The 14,123-nt window shown below is 43.3% G+C and overlaps 1 protein-coding gene and 1 long non-coding RNA gene across 6 annotated transcripts in view; one reads left to right on the forward strand and one right to left on the reverse strand.

Moving 5' to 3' along the window:
• LIFR (LIF receptor subunit alpha) overlaps positions 1 to 14,123 on the forward strand; it is a 95,257-nt gene that overhangs the window by 37,315 nt on the left and 43,819 nt on the right. For 4 of the 5 annotated variants that reach the window (XM_030566269.1, XM_030566271.1, XM_030566270.1 and 1 more), the window contains 3 exons: positions 5,960 to 6,116; positions 9,024 to 9,162; positions 12,864 to 13,015. In XM_030566269.1, coding sequence (XP_030422129.1) covers positions 6,035 to 6,116; positions 9,024 to 9,162; positions 12,864 to 13,015 — 373 coding nt within the window. In that variant the 5' untranslated portion in view covers positions 5,960 to 6,034. The remainder of the gene's footprint in view (positions 1 to 5,959; positions 6,117 to 9,023; positions 9,163 to 12,863; positions 13,016 to 14,123) is intronic. The other variant, XM_030566273.1, reaches the window with a different exon arrangement.
• Positions 9,678 to 14,123, reverse strand: part of LOC115653276 — a 54,827-nt gene continuing 50,381 nt past the window's right edge. Inside the window, exon 10 of the long non-coding RNA XR_004000895.1 lies at positions 9,678 to 11,306. This is a non-coding gene — a long non-coding RNA (uncharacterized LOC115653276). The remainder of the gene's footprint in view (positions 11,307 to 14,123) is intronic.

A 14,123-nucleotide genomic window follows, 5' to 3' on the forward strand; every position in this document is an offset into this window, starting at 1 on the left:
GTTTAGTATGGACCAGCTCCCATTGACTTAAGTGGTTCAAGATCACATCCTAATGTAGGTGTAATAACTTCACCCATGCTGTTTATCAGAATTGCTCTACCTTTTCTATCAATTATGGTATGCAGGCAAATAACTGAACCTTTACATGTAAAATCTCTGGATGCACTTTAGGATATCTTCATTAATGTAGCGTTTGAGAAGGCTACAGTGAGAGTCTGTCTAGGTAGATGGAATAAAAGCCATTAATAAAGAAGATCTTAGCTCTTTTCACAACTTGGACATTTGTTTACTGCAAAAATGGCTGCTTCATTTCTACCCTAGAAATGGCCTCATTTTAGAGAGTGCAGGGGTATTCCTTTGGGCATACACATTTATGCTGTTGTTTAAGAGTAGTTTAAAAGTAGAATATCTGTTTCTGAAAACTCTTGAAAATGAATCTACTGTATGCCAGTAAAGATCACTTATACTTAAAGCCAGTGTCACTACTGGCACATTCAGAGAGGCCTCGGGCAAAATTTTGCTTTAATTTAACAAACTGATAAGATACTGAGTTCTAGTGAATCATATAACTCATAAGCTAAAGCTTGCATTGTCCTATGAAGATTTAAGAATACAACTGCTATATGGTTCCTTTAAAACAACTGTATTCCACTCTGATAATGAAGAACTTTTTAACTCTCACATGAATTTGCTTTAGGAGACTGGAGACAGCTTTTATCAAAAGACAAAAGAACTTTCTGTTTCAAAATTACTTAATGTATTTTGTAACTTTAGAGAGAAGAAATAAACCTATAAAATGGGATTTTTTTCTTGACTAATGACATTTAGTTACAGTATGTGACTCTTCTAGTAGTACATTTTATAGTTCAATGAAAAATAGGCAAGAGCCAATGAGTACTCTGTATGTAACAGATTATATTTAATAAAATATGCTTTTAATACTCTGCATATGTGTGCATGTCTCGTTTGTTCATTGGTTTAGTGTCTCACTGACTTAGAAATGAAAGCAAACTGTTTTGAGAAATGATTTAGGATTGTCTCATTTTATTTGAACTTCTAGTGTGCCTCTGCTAAAACGTTGTTTTGTAACTTTGCACAGCAGGGCAGTTCAGTAAATAAGATTCTTACTCCTGCTTGTAGCAACAATACATAAGGGACAAGACTATTTCCTCCAAGGCATAAACACACTGTTGCCATAGTACTGTACTGAGCTATGTCAGAACTGTAGCCATTGCCATAGTAAAACAAATAGATTCATATTATATAGTTGTATAAAAGACCAAATCTTGATCCCATTGACTTCGGTGGCAAAACTCCCACTCATTCTGGTGAGGTCTGAAGATGGCCCATGCTGCATTTTTTACTGTTTCATTGCTGCTAACTGAAAGGAAACTATGCCATGCATCCAACGAAGTGGGTATTCACCCACGAAAGCTCATGCTCCAATACGTCTGTTAGTCTATAAGGTGCCACAGAACTCTTTGCCGCTTTTGAAAGGAAAGGTCAACTACTTTGAAGGCCAAACTTAAGTTTTTGCATTTTTTTTATTTTTTCATTTTTATTTTTATAAAATAAACAAATGCCCAATGATCAGATAACTCAAGTGTTTGTATATACGCAGCTGTGAGTTGGGTATGCATATCAATGCAGCGCAGGCATTTTGTTCCCAAAAGTACATATGCAGTTTTTTTTCATGCATACTTGAAAAAATATGGGTCTTGTGTGCTAAATGGAGTTTGCACAGAAGTAGTTAAAATATCTTTCTACTTGCAAAATAATATGAACAAATCTGATCTGAAGGCACTGAGAAACAGTAAACATGAAATCCTGTGATGCAGCATAGACCTCCCAGAACCGCTTAAATTTTCCATTTGTCTTGGAGATCTTTGAAGTTGAAGTTCTGAGCCTATAGTAGACTGGAAAGTGATGTCATTGCCTAAACAAATGTTTTCAGCTTTGGGCATACCTAACTAAGGTCTTTTCTACACTTGAAACAGTACAGCAGCACAGCTGAAGCATTGCTCTAGCACTTCAGTGCGGACACTACTGATGCCAATGGGAGGCAGTTTCCCATTGGTGTAGGTAAGCCACCTCCCTGAGAGGCGGTAGCTATGACAACAGAAGAACTCTTCTATCAATGTAGTGCTGTCTACATTGGGGATAGGCTGGTACAGCTATGTCTTTGTTGTGGATTTTTCAGAAAATCCCCTGAGAAACAGCTATGCTAATGTAAGTTCCTAGTGTCAGAGCAGCCCGTAGGCTAATATTAGAGTTGAGCACACATGGATTTGAGCCCCAGTTAGTTTGGCCTGACTATACCAAAAATGAATCCTGGTAAATGAATATGAGCCATCTCATCCTTAAAGCTAATGATATATCACCATAGTATCCAGGCACCTCACAATCTTTACTTCATTTGTTCTCACAACTCTGTGAGGTAGAGCAGTGCTATTATCCCCATTTTAGAGATGGAGAACTGAGGCACAGAGAGGCTAAATGACTTAACTAAGGCCACACAGAAAAAGAATTCAATGCTCTAAACACAGAGCCATCTTCCTCTCCTTTCTGATGCTCAATTCTGTTTCTAACCAACACTGACTTGCCTGACCTTGGATATGTCACTGTTTCTGTACCACAATTCACCATTGTATAAAAAGGCTGTGTTGTTTATGTACCTCCTATGGGTTTGGAGAGGCTTAATTTTGTGGCATTGTAACATCCTTAGATGGCATCTTTGTCTTTTCCTCATCAAAATCTCACCATTGGAATCTTCCTACTTCCTTTCCCCACTGGATCTTTCCCCCCAAGCCTTGGCATTGTAAAATTAAGAAAGGAGCTGATAGTCCTTTTCTATACAGCACTTTTCCAGTAATCTAAAACTTCCAGTTATCTGAATGCAGTGTGTTCCCCAGGTAGCTGTATGTTAGTTAATAGCACTTCTGTTTATCTGAACACCTAGTTATCCAAAAGTTTTGGCTGTCCCAGAGGCCGTTTGGATAAACAGGAGTCTACTGTATTTCATTTAGTTCTGGTCACTGCACTACAAAAAAAGATTGATAAATTGGAGGGTATTAGGAAAAGAACTACTACAATAACTGGGGGTCTAACAGGATTGAGTTGTGGAGATGAATCTGTTTAAAAGAGCTTAAATATAGGTTGGTTAGATTTCAAGGTTGAGAGGGACATTTAACTATACATAGTCAAATGGTGTAAATGCCCAGTGGAGCAGAAGATTGTTTGGTGTATAGAGATATTACTAGAACTAATAAAATGAAATTAGGAAAAAAAATGTCTTGAAAACCTCCCTAATGGTGACCTGTGCTTGGATGTGGAATAGGATCCTAAGGAAGCATTCCCCAACTTTTTACTAAGGTGACCCACCAACTGATTTTTTTTTAAACCCACACAGTGTCCAAACTTGGGGGGAAGAGGGAATCATAGGTCAGTGTCCATCCTCTGCCAACTCTTCCTTGCGCCACTTATGGGGCACTGACCACCTGCAGCAGCACCTCTACCTTGGCACCACAACCTAATCCTGACCCAGTGTGGAGGGAAGGGATGTTTGGAGAGTGATCCTACCCATTCTCAGTGGCAGCTCCTGTCCCAAGGAATTGTCCCAAGCTCTCTGCTCCAGGCATTGTGATCTGGCACATAGAGTCACCACACCACTCAGGTTTGGTCTGGCCTCTGTCATGACGGAGGGGTGTCTGGGCCAAATTTGGGTGAGTGGTATTGCGACCTGGCAGGTGGTGTCCCAGTGCTACCCTGGTTTGGCCTGGCCACTCATGCAATGAGATCCTGTGTGCCTGGTTGTAGTGCCTGGAGCAGGGATCTGTCCCAGACCTGTGGAGACAGGAGCTATTGCTGTGGGATGAATGGGAGGTGGGCTTAATCTCCACCCCCAACCTCACACCTTCCCAGGTCTCCCCTCCCTCCTAGGTCTGAAACCCATTTAGAACCTTCCTGGGACCCGCGGTTTGGGAAATACTGTCCTAAGATGAGCATTGAAATCCTGTCCCTTGGAACTTTTAAAAGTATTCTGGACAAAATACTAGTAAATGGATTGTAGGGAACTATTCTGGATTTGCAGGGAAATGGACTGGTTGGATTATGTGCTTTAGGTCTTTCTCGTCTTAATTTTTAAGGTTCTTCAGTATAATAAGGCCACTTACTGTACTACAACTGTGCTGTTCACAGGTGTGTTCAGTCTTCTGTTTTCAAACTTTTCCAGCATTGAGGAGAAAAAGAATGTGTCGGTGCAGAAGAGATGGGGTGGGTGTTGGGCGGTAAACTTTGCCCTTCTCCCTCCTTATGAGCAAAAATTGACAGAGGCTAATTATTAAACACGAATACAGGTTAAACAAAGTTTGTTCCAGAGAAGCTGCTGAACACTGAAAAGATCACTTTGTAAAGCCCTCAACCCACACGTCCTAAAATAACACATTGTCCACTTATACAGCCAAAAATGTAGATACTGTAGTTTTGACCTTTAGGAGGTTGACATACAGTTGCAAAGAAACGCTGGTTAAGAAAGGACATCTGTTTATTTACTTCTGCCAGCAAACTGAGACAATTTGAATGCCAGCTGTATGCACAGTGATGTTTTGTGGTTTTTAAAAGGGGTGAATGGAGGGGAATGCTTTCTTCCTTCTCTTCCCCCCACCCCTCCCCTGCAGCTTAGTCTAAATTGCACAGGACAGTCCTAGTATAATCTACATACAAATCTTTTCCAGCATAAAATATCCACTGAAGGAAAAGTATACATGGAATTGAATTTTTGATGTACACACAGTACTTGAAGTTATCTTTGAAAGTCCTCATAAAAGAAATATGTACTAAGAAGGCGTTTGAGCATGGTGAGGAAGGTTGCTTGGCAAGCAAAGAAAGGCCTGAGGGCAGTACTGAGGAAGACAAGTGGAGAAATTAAAAGATGTGGTTAGGCTAGAGACTTGGGAGACATTTATAGGCAGAGAGAGAAAGATATACTAGGAGGAGATACTGAGCAAGAGATGTTAACATGAGCGAATGAGGAGTTTGAATCTTGATGCAAAAGATTCAAGTAAGTACGTAAGTGAGTGGAGGATATGAAGAAAAGTGAATTATTACCTTGTGCCTATGGTTTGGAGAACCACATCTTGTCATTGGCTTTCTTGTAACTCACCTGTTACATACTTTTCTCAGTTTAAAAAAAAAAATGCAATTCCACCTCTCCCCCCAATAACCACTAGTGCTTTTGGTGGTAAGAATTTGGTGGCCTAGTATTTAAATGTTTCAATGTGGGCTGCACTTGCTGGTGAGGATAAAGTTGGGATCTCTGTGAGCATGTTCTGCAGCAGTGCATGTCTGGTTCAATTCAAGAAATATTCATGTTATCTATGTAAGAATTTTCTGTTTTATCAGATTCCTTCCTACAAGAATTTTACGATACTCTAAATAGATAAAATGGAGGTTGTCAATTACTTGATATGTCAGGTCTCTCTCTTGTGGTGGTTCTTTTCTGTGAAAAAGGCTTTCGTGTAGCTCAATTTAACATTTTTTTGGCCAAAACTGCTTTTCAATGGGAAATTGCATTTTCAGTAAAACTAAATTTTCCACTGAATGTGTATACTTTCCACAGAAAACTTCAACTGTTTTAAATAAAAAGTTGGTTCTTCAAAAAAATATATATTTTTATCATTTGTGTTGAAATTTTTCATAGGGGTAGAAACAGTAACATTTTCTGACCAGCTCTACTTTTGTGATTTCCCATTGGAATGTCCACTTCCAGTTCCATGTTTCTTTTTGGAGAAATTTTATGCTCTTTATTTACTTTTTATCAGGGTCTTTTAAAGTAACTGCTGCATCTGTCCGGCATTTCAGTCTTGTACAAACATACATCTATAAAAACTTGTACTATTTGCTGCATAGCAGGAGGTGTAAATGATTTTAAAGAGATGATTTGTTTTGTTTTTGATTTCAGAACTGGCAAATTTGTGTGGAAGATGAAGTTTATTCCTGCTTGAGACTGTCATCCTAAATAGTAAATGATAAAAGAATGTGGGATAATTCAAGTCTCCGATGTCTCCTAGCAATAGCTTTCTTACATTTGCTGAGCTTAATATATAGTCAGGAGACAGGTAAGTGTAGTTTGATACTGTTTGCTAGATTGCTTGCTCTTAGGATATGTGTCTACTCTATAAACGTGTTGCATTTATTATGTACTGTTGTGGAAAAGACCACCACCCAGTTGATTTTGGTTCAGACAGCTGGAGGCACCTTTATTAATAAAACAAGATTACAAGTATGCATACAGGGAGAGACAGCGTAACCTCATGCAAAAGGTAGGCTGCTCTGCCCCTTACAATTTTCACCAAGCTTATAAAGGTTAAAACTGCAAAACATCATATTGATTACACAAATTATTTGTCCTTTTCTGGTAAATTAATATCGCAAATTAGCAAGCTATTTTAACATATATCATGCGTTTTGACAGTGATTGAACTGGTCATTCTATAATTGAGCAAGCTATTTCCACACTTTATCATGCGTTTTGGCAGTGGGTGATCTGGTCATTCTGTAACTCCACCTTGCAGTTACCATAAGCAGGCAATAATTATTATACTATATTTTGCTTAAAACTGAATTGGCAGTTGAGTGACCCCTTGTCCTCCTCCCAGTTCCTCTTTTGTCGGTGTTCCATACCCTGCTTTCCTCATATCTAGTTTCTCCACACCCAGTGCCACAGTAATACAAGTTTCTTTGAGAACTAAAACCATGGCTTTTATTTTGCATTTATTTAGCTTGCATGGGCCTGTAAACTAATAAAGCTAAAAGCATATCATTGTTACAATACTATATGTTAAAATCACAGATGCTTATAGACAATGGCAGAGCTCTGCAGCAGGGACTGATGGATTACTATTTCAGTCAGGGTCCTGGTGCAGTACCTGACCAGTGACAGCAACCATATAATTGTTGTTAAAATTACAGATGCTTATATCAATGGCAGGTCCTGCAGCAGGGACAGATAGACTACTATTTCAGTCATGGCCCTGGTACAGTATCCGGCCAGTGACTCAGTGCTCAGTATGCTGATAACTCTATATGCAGGCCTTGGAAACCAACCAAAAAAATGTTCTTATTTAGCATCTGTTTAGTTAAAACCCGAGGCCCGCACACAGGGCCAGCACTACCATTTAGGCAGCCTAGGCAATCGCCTAGGGCGCCAGAATAATTGGTGGGCACCGTTTTGCCGGAGGGGGCAGCAGGCGGCTCCAGTGGAGCTGCCGCAGTGTTGCCTGCGGAGGGTCCGCTGGTCCGCGGCTCTGGTGGAGCTGCCGCATTCGTGCCTGCAGGCACCACTGCGGCAGCTCCACCGGAGCCGCGGAGCGCCAGACCCTCTGCAGGCACCACTGCGGCAGCTCCACCGGAGCTGCGGGGTGGCGAAATTGCCGTCCGCCTAGGGCACTCAAACCCCTAGCGCCGGTCCTGCCCGCACACAGGGGTCTGTAAAAAAAAAAAAACAAAACAAAACAATTGCAAAGCTCTAACTATAAAGAATGGCCATGCTTATCTAACGAGATGGGAGGTGGGGGGGCGGGGGGTTATGTTCCCTCACAGTACTTAGGGTCAAATAATGTTGCCCTTGTAGGCATGAAAGATCTTAAGAGTAGAAATGCTTGCTCTAATGCTCCAATTTTCTGCATCTTGTGTAGCCTCTAACACCATTGCAAAGTTGGGTGCTCCTACCCGACAATGGTGGCCATTTAAATTCACTAGTGTAAATGATTCCACAGTGTGCAGGGCAACAGAGACTCAGGCCCACTGCAGTTCTGCTGTGCATAGAGCCTGCACATGGAGGTTCCACAGCTCCACACATCATAGAGCAGTGTTGTCTAGGCTGGACTGTAGAGGAGAGTATTGTAAGTTGACCAGTGGAGTTTGGAGGTTTGGACACTGGATATATGCAAGATGCAACTCCATGGACTCAAACCCTGCTCATGTGGGATGGGATCCATTGTAGAAGACCACAGCTACACCCATAGGCTTTAATAGAATCCCTGGCCCAGCTGTTTAAGTATTCTACATTCAGCTTTAATGTAGTAAAGAAGATTCTGTTCCTGTTCCTCCCAAGTTTCCCTGCCCAAAACTTGTGTAAGTACATTTGACGTATTTGGGTTACTAAAAACTCAAGAAGCCAAACAAGTTCAGTTCACGAGAATTGCAGCAGCTGAATTGTCCTTGTCAAAGATGAATAGGCTGCACTGCACATATCACAAGAAAGTTGGGGGTTTAAAACTTTGTTTCAAAGCAAGCGTATCTGATATACACAACTTTTGTAAGGGTTCCCAAGCAGAATTCACTTGTCAAATCAAAATGCTGAGGGAGAACCACTTAGGACCTGATCCTGCAAGACGCTGAACAATCTGTGCTCTCATTGACACCCCTCAGGCATGGAGGGGAATTAATATTACTCAGCACCTCTTAAGATTGGGTCCTTTTTTGTATAATAGGAATTTAATTGACCCAGGTGCTAAACTAAACAAAAACAAACTCCTCACCTTTGTGTGTGAAAAGGAGTACTAACAGGTTTATGTCTCTGGATGCAGAAATCTTCTGTGTACCTCCCTTCATGGAGGCTATAGTGTGGACCCAACCAGGAGGAGTCTTCTCATAACATGGGGCCAGATTCTGATACTCTTATTCCTTTAGTGTAATACTATTGACTCTAATATATAGAACCAGTCAGTGGCCAAGATTTTCAAAACACAGTCACCTCAGTTTTTGGGCACCCAACTTGAGACACCTTAGAGGAGCTGTATTTTTCAGAAAATGTTGAGAATCCACCCTCCAAAGATGAGTACTTTTTAAGGTGTTTCAGATAGTGCACCCAAAATCGTTGGTCACATTTGAAAATCTTGGCCTGCAACTATGTAATGGAAGTTTTAAAATATTGTAAATGAACCTGAGGTAATCTGTAGGATGTGTGTATCTGATTGAGCATCAGTCTGAGAGCATTAAATTGTTACACTGTAACTATGTAGATGTTGCAATGTCAGGTTTTCCAGAAGCACCAGGGAATTTGAAATGTATCACACATGACTTAAACAGAATGATCTGTTCCTGGGATGCTACCTCCAGTGCAAACCTTGGACTGACTTACAAGATTTGTTATACAAACAGGTAATTGTTTCTTCTTATCAAATTATGTATGTATCATTGTTCTTCAATCCATATTCATGAAATTTGTAACATCCTGTGTTTCTCAGAGTATATCTGTTCACCAGTCAGTTATATCTAGATGGTGTCTTCTGCTCTGAATGTTTTCAGTTCTAAATTGAGCAATTTTAAGTTTCCCACCAAAGGACCTCTGGATTCCCAAGATTCTCCTGCCCAGAACACCCTGCTACCCCCTCACATTGGGCTGGGAGTTCTCACTCCTACTTCTGAATTCTCAGTGTCCATATGGCCCTTGTTTTCAGTTCTCAAAAGATATCTTCATAGTTTGGTTCAGTCCAAGAGGAAATGGTTGAAATGTGTTCTGTGCTGAAATACCAGGGACCTTAAGTGTTACGATTCAGACATGAAAATGCCTTTAGGAAACTTAGATTACATCTAAATAAAATCCCTTAATGGTTTTTATATATATTGAAGATAAATTCTTTTGGAGTAGAAAACAAAATTGAAATAGCCTATTTGAAATGGAATATAGTTTAGATTTTTAAGGTACACTAAAAAAGTTTAATATTTTCAGGCACATCTCTAGAACTTTCGTGCATTCCATGTGTAATTCACCAGGATGAAAATCTGCCAGTTTTTTGTATCCTGCACTAGGCATGAGGTTCTAAGTCTTTTCTGGATCCTGATTTCTTCCTCGGTTCTGATATTTGTGAATAGTGAAGACAGCTCACACTTGTTCATCCAGTTGCAGGGCTTGGCTGCACCCCTTCCCCACCTCACACACCAGGTTCTCTGCCTCCAGTGGTGCAGAGAGTGGCAATTTAGTGTGTCTGCATTTTCAATTGCCATCCCAGTTTGTAAAGAGTACCTGTGTGTGTTAGTAGTGAAGTGAAACCCCTCACCACCATCTTGTTTGGAGGAACAAATTTTCTGAGGCTCTGCATCCTGAACAAGATCACCCAGTGAGCTGCTGACTCTGTTTATTCCCCCTTCCCTTAGCATGGTGGAGTAGGCAAGTGGCACGGAAAGCAATAAGGTGAGGAGACATTCTTGGGAGCCACTGAACGGGAGCTCAGCCACAGCTAATCCCATCCACCAGACCTTTACCTGATGCTTTCCACATACTCTCAGTGGCCAAGATCCTTTTGGAAATGTCTCTGCACAGGATTAGTTCTCTTCAGCACTTGAAATTCAATAGGGTATATTAGACTTATCAGTCAGGGTCTGTGAGGGCAAGTCCAAAAACCTCCCCAAGTCCTCTTATTCAAACCACTTCAAAAGGGGAAAGCGCCAGGGTCCCATTTAAGTGAGGAATAGTTAATTGGCAGGAAGTTGGACATTGTTGTGACTTTTTCCTTTTCCCCACCCCCCAGCCCTGAGAGGAAGATCTGGGCACTTTCCAAGCTCTTTCTCCTCTCCAATTACATATGAAATGGTAAGGAGAGTGAGAACTCAAGCCACATCCTATCTATCCGTTGAGTCTATCATTAATTATGTGTAAGGCTAAGATTTTATCACGGTTATTTTTAGTAAAAGTCACAGACAGGTCACGGGCAATACACAAAAATTCACGGAACCCATGACCTATCCGTGACTTTACTAAAAATAAGTGGGGGGCAGGGCTAGGCATGGGGGGAGGAATGGAGTCTCATGGCATGGGGGTGGAGGGCTGACAGGCCAAAGCCCCTGCCATAGTGGGGGACACAGCACCAGCTTCAGCAACCGCAGCGTGGGATGCAGCCATGGGGGGCACACAGCCCCTGCTCCTGAGCTGGATGCCGCTGCAGGACAGGGGTGTGCTGGCCGCCGCTGCAGGACAGAGGTGTGCTGGCTGCAGCCCCTGTCAAGCCCTGGCTGCAGCCAGGGATGGGATATGGGGCGCATGGCCCTGGGAAGCCACAAGTGAGGCGTAACCTCAGCTGCATCCCCTGGCAAAAGCCATGGGGTTAGTTTGCACAGCCTCTGATAAGCCCAGGATGCTGTGGGGTTGGGGCACATGGCCCGGGCTGCAGCCCCCACCAAGGCCAGGATGCCATGGGGCTGCAGCTCCCAGCAGAAGTTGCTCCAGGTCGGGGCTCCAGGGTCCTGGTTCCAGCCAGTTCCAGTTGCAGGGCAGGGATGCATGCATAGTCCCACCTCCTGAAGCCCTGGAAGTCACAGAAGTCTGTTAAAGTCATGGAATCTGTGACTGCCATGACCTCCATAGCCTTTGAGGAGTCCGTCACAGACCAGAACCTCATTGTGCCGGCCATTCTACACTCACTCACTCACTCACTCACTCACTGTCTCTCTCTCACACCTACACTCTTAGGCCTTGTCTACACCACAAAGTTGCAGCGCTGGTGAGGGAGTTATAGCGCTGCAACTTAGGAGGTGTACACATCTGCAGGGCATCACCAGCGCTGCAACTCCCTGTTTGCAGCGCTGGCCATACACCTGTTGAAACTCGGGTGTAGAGGATCCAGCGCTGGTGATCCAGCGCTGGTCATCAGGTGTAAACACTCACCAGCGTTTTTCTTGACCTCCGTGGAATAAACAGGTATCCCAGCATACCAGAGGAAGCCTCTCTGGTAATCAAGCAGGTCTCCTTCCCCGCGGTTTGCAGGGGGGTTCGGGGAACGCGAGAGCAAACCGCGGGGAAGCAGGTCTCCTTCCCCGCAGTTTGCTCTCGCGTTCCCCTAACCCCTGTGCAAGCAGATCTCCTTCCCCGCGGTTTGCAGGGGGGTTCGGGGAACGCGACAGCACACCGCGGGGAAGGAGATCTGCTTGCACGGGGGTTCAAAAAACACCGGAGCAAACCGCTGGGAAGGAGACCTGCTTGCACGGGGGTTCGGGGAACACCGGAGCAAACCGCTGGGAAGGAGACCTGCTTGCACGGGGGTTCGGGGAACGCGAGAACAAACCGCGGGGAAGGAGACCTGCTTGGGGTGGGGGGGTTGTTCGGGGAACACTGGAGCAAACTGCGGGGAAGGAGAGCTGCTTCCCCGCAGTTTGCTCTCGCGTTCCCCTAACCCCCCTTGAAGCCGCCCAACAGCGCTGCAGTGTGGCCACATCTAACACCACTTGCAGCGCTGGTTGCTGTAAGTGTGACCACTCTGCAGCGCTGGCCCAATACAGCTGTACTAATACAGCTGTAACAACCAGCGCTGCAAAATTGTAGATGTAGACATACCCGTACTTAACCTCCTTATTCCCCTGTAGGCTAAGCCCCAAAAGGAAGCACCAGCTCTGTCCCCTGATGGGGATGAACATCCTTTCTGCAGCCGCATCCTCCACCACAAAAAGTTGTAAGAAAAACAAAAAAGGCCAGAACACAAGGCAAATAAAAGCTATTTTGTGGTGTTTGGTAAAACACTGATTGGAGCCGAGTAAGGGGTTGGAATAGTGTTTTGAATAAAATGTCACAATTTTTAACTTTTTCTTTTGCCTCCCCAACCTTGGTATCCAAATGCTGAACCTATCCAAACTGTGCATCTGTGTTAGACAACTAGCACAAGCTATGCCACTAGAAAGGACTTTCTTAAAACAACACGGGATGCTTAGCCAAATCTTACTACTTCTGAAATTTGACTCTGATCTCTCACAGTTTTGTTCTGAGAATAAATTGGACCTTTAAAGGTTTGCAATGTTTAATTTAGTAAAGAGCTCTCTAACTTCCTAATTCATGTAGAACTTTGTCTAATTCTTCTTTGTTATTGTTTCAGTGAGCCCTTCTCTCCAGTGTGTACTGAAACTGAGGGAAAAAGGGCCGATCTTCCAGTCGCAATGGGCTCCACTAACATACAGATAACCACACTAAATGCTTCTGGAACTCCTTTAGCTACTGAAACATTTGTATTGCCTGAGGAAAATGTTTGTAAGTATCAAGTTCATGTATAATGGCTTTATATGAGCCTTTAACTATAACATTCTGTAAATGGATACGGTGATTTTATAGTTTTCTTTGGCAGCATTTGGAGCTTCTCTTGTTGAGATGCAGAACACGCCCGTGCTCCACCATGCACAGGCACTTTTGCTAAATGCGTATTTTGGTAGCCAAGTATGGTATTTGATGCCATAATAGAAAACAACTTATTCCCTCAGGCTAATTTGTTTGGGGATGAGGTAGGAGAACTATATTTAAAAAAAAAATCTGTGGTAATTCTCACCTCCAAGATATTTCCTCGAACCATCACTGCTTGAACACCATTTATCTCCACTCTTTCACAAAATTTTAGGGGAAATGATACCTTCCTTGGTCTCTCTCACAGCTGCTTAGACCAGAAACAAAACAATCTAACAAGGTGGCCTGTCCCATAAGGCCAGGGGCTGGTCAACCCTGTTTAATTAGCTCTGCCTTGCTGTACCTGTTCTAGGTGTGGTACTTAATAAGGGAGGAAGCCCAACAATTTGGGTTGGCTGTGGAGTGGAGTAGCTGAGTTGGTTTGTGGCTGGAGAGCAGAGCCACAGGACTGAAGCTAACTTCCTGATATAAGACCCTGGAACAAAGTGCTGTTTCTCTTGCACAGCACTGGCTTCAGGGCTGCCTCCCTCCTAATGGATTTCATAGCAGTGTACAGAATGTAGATGTAATCTTGTCATCTACCCTAGAATTGTACCCACATTGGAACTGTGGCTCTGGAATGACTACTATAAACAACCATTTTTAGATTGGGAGCTAGGAAAAAACCTTCTAGTTCAGCAGTTCTCAAACTGTGGGTCGGGACTCCAAAGTGGGTTGTGACCCGATGTTAATGGGGTCGCCAGGGCTGACTTAGGGCTGGGGCCTGGGGCTGAAGCTGAAGCCTGAGCACCACCGCCCGGGGCTGACACCTGAGGGTTTTAGCTCTGGGCGTTGGGACTCAGATTACAGGCTCCTGATTGGGGTTGAAGGCTTTGCCTCCTTCCCCCTCTCCCCCAGCACCTGGGGCTTGGGTTGGCTCAGTCTTCGGTCCCCCCTCCTGAGGTCATGTGATGATTTTTAT

Source organism: Gopherus evgoodei, chromosome 6 (assembly GCF_007399415.2).
Source record: "Gopherus evgoodei ecotype Sinaloan lineage chromosome 6, rGopEvg1_v1.p, whole genome shotgun sequence".
Classification (NCBI taxonomy): Eukaryota; Metazoa; Chordata; order Testudines; family Testudinidae; genus Gopherus; species Gopherus evgoodei.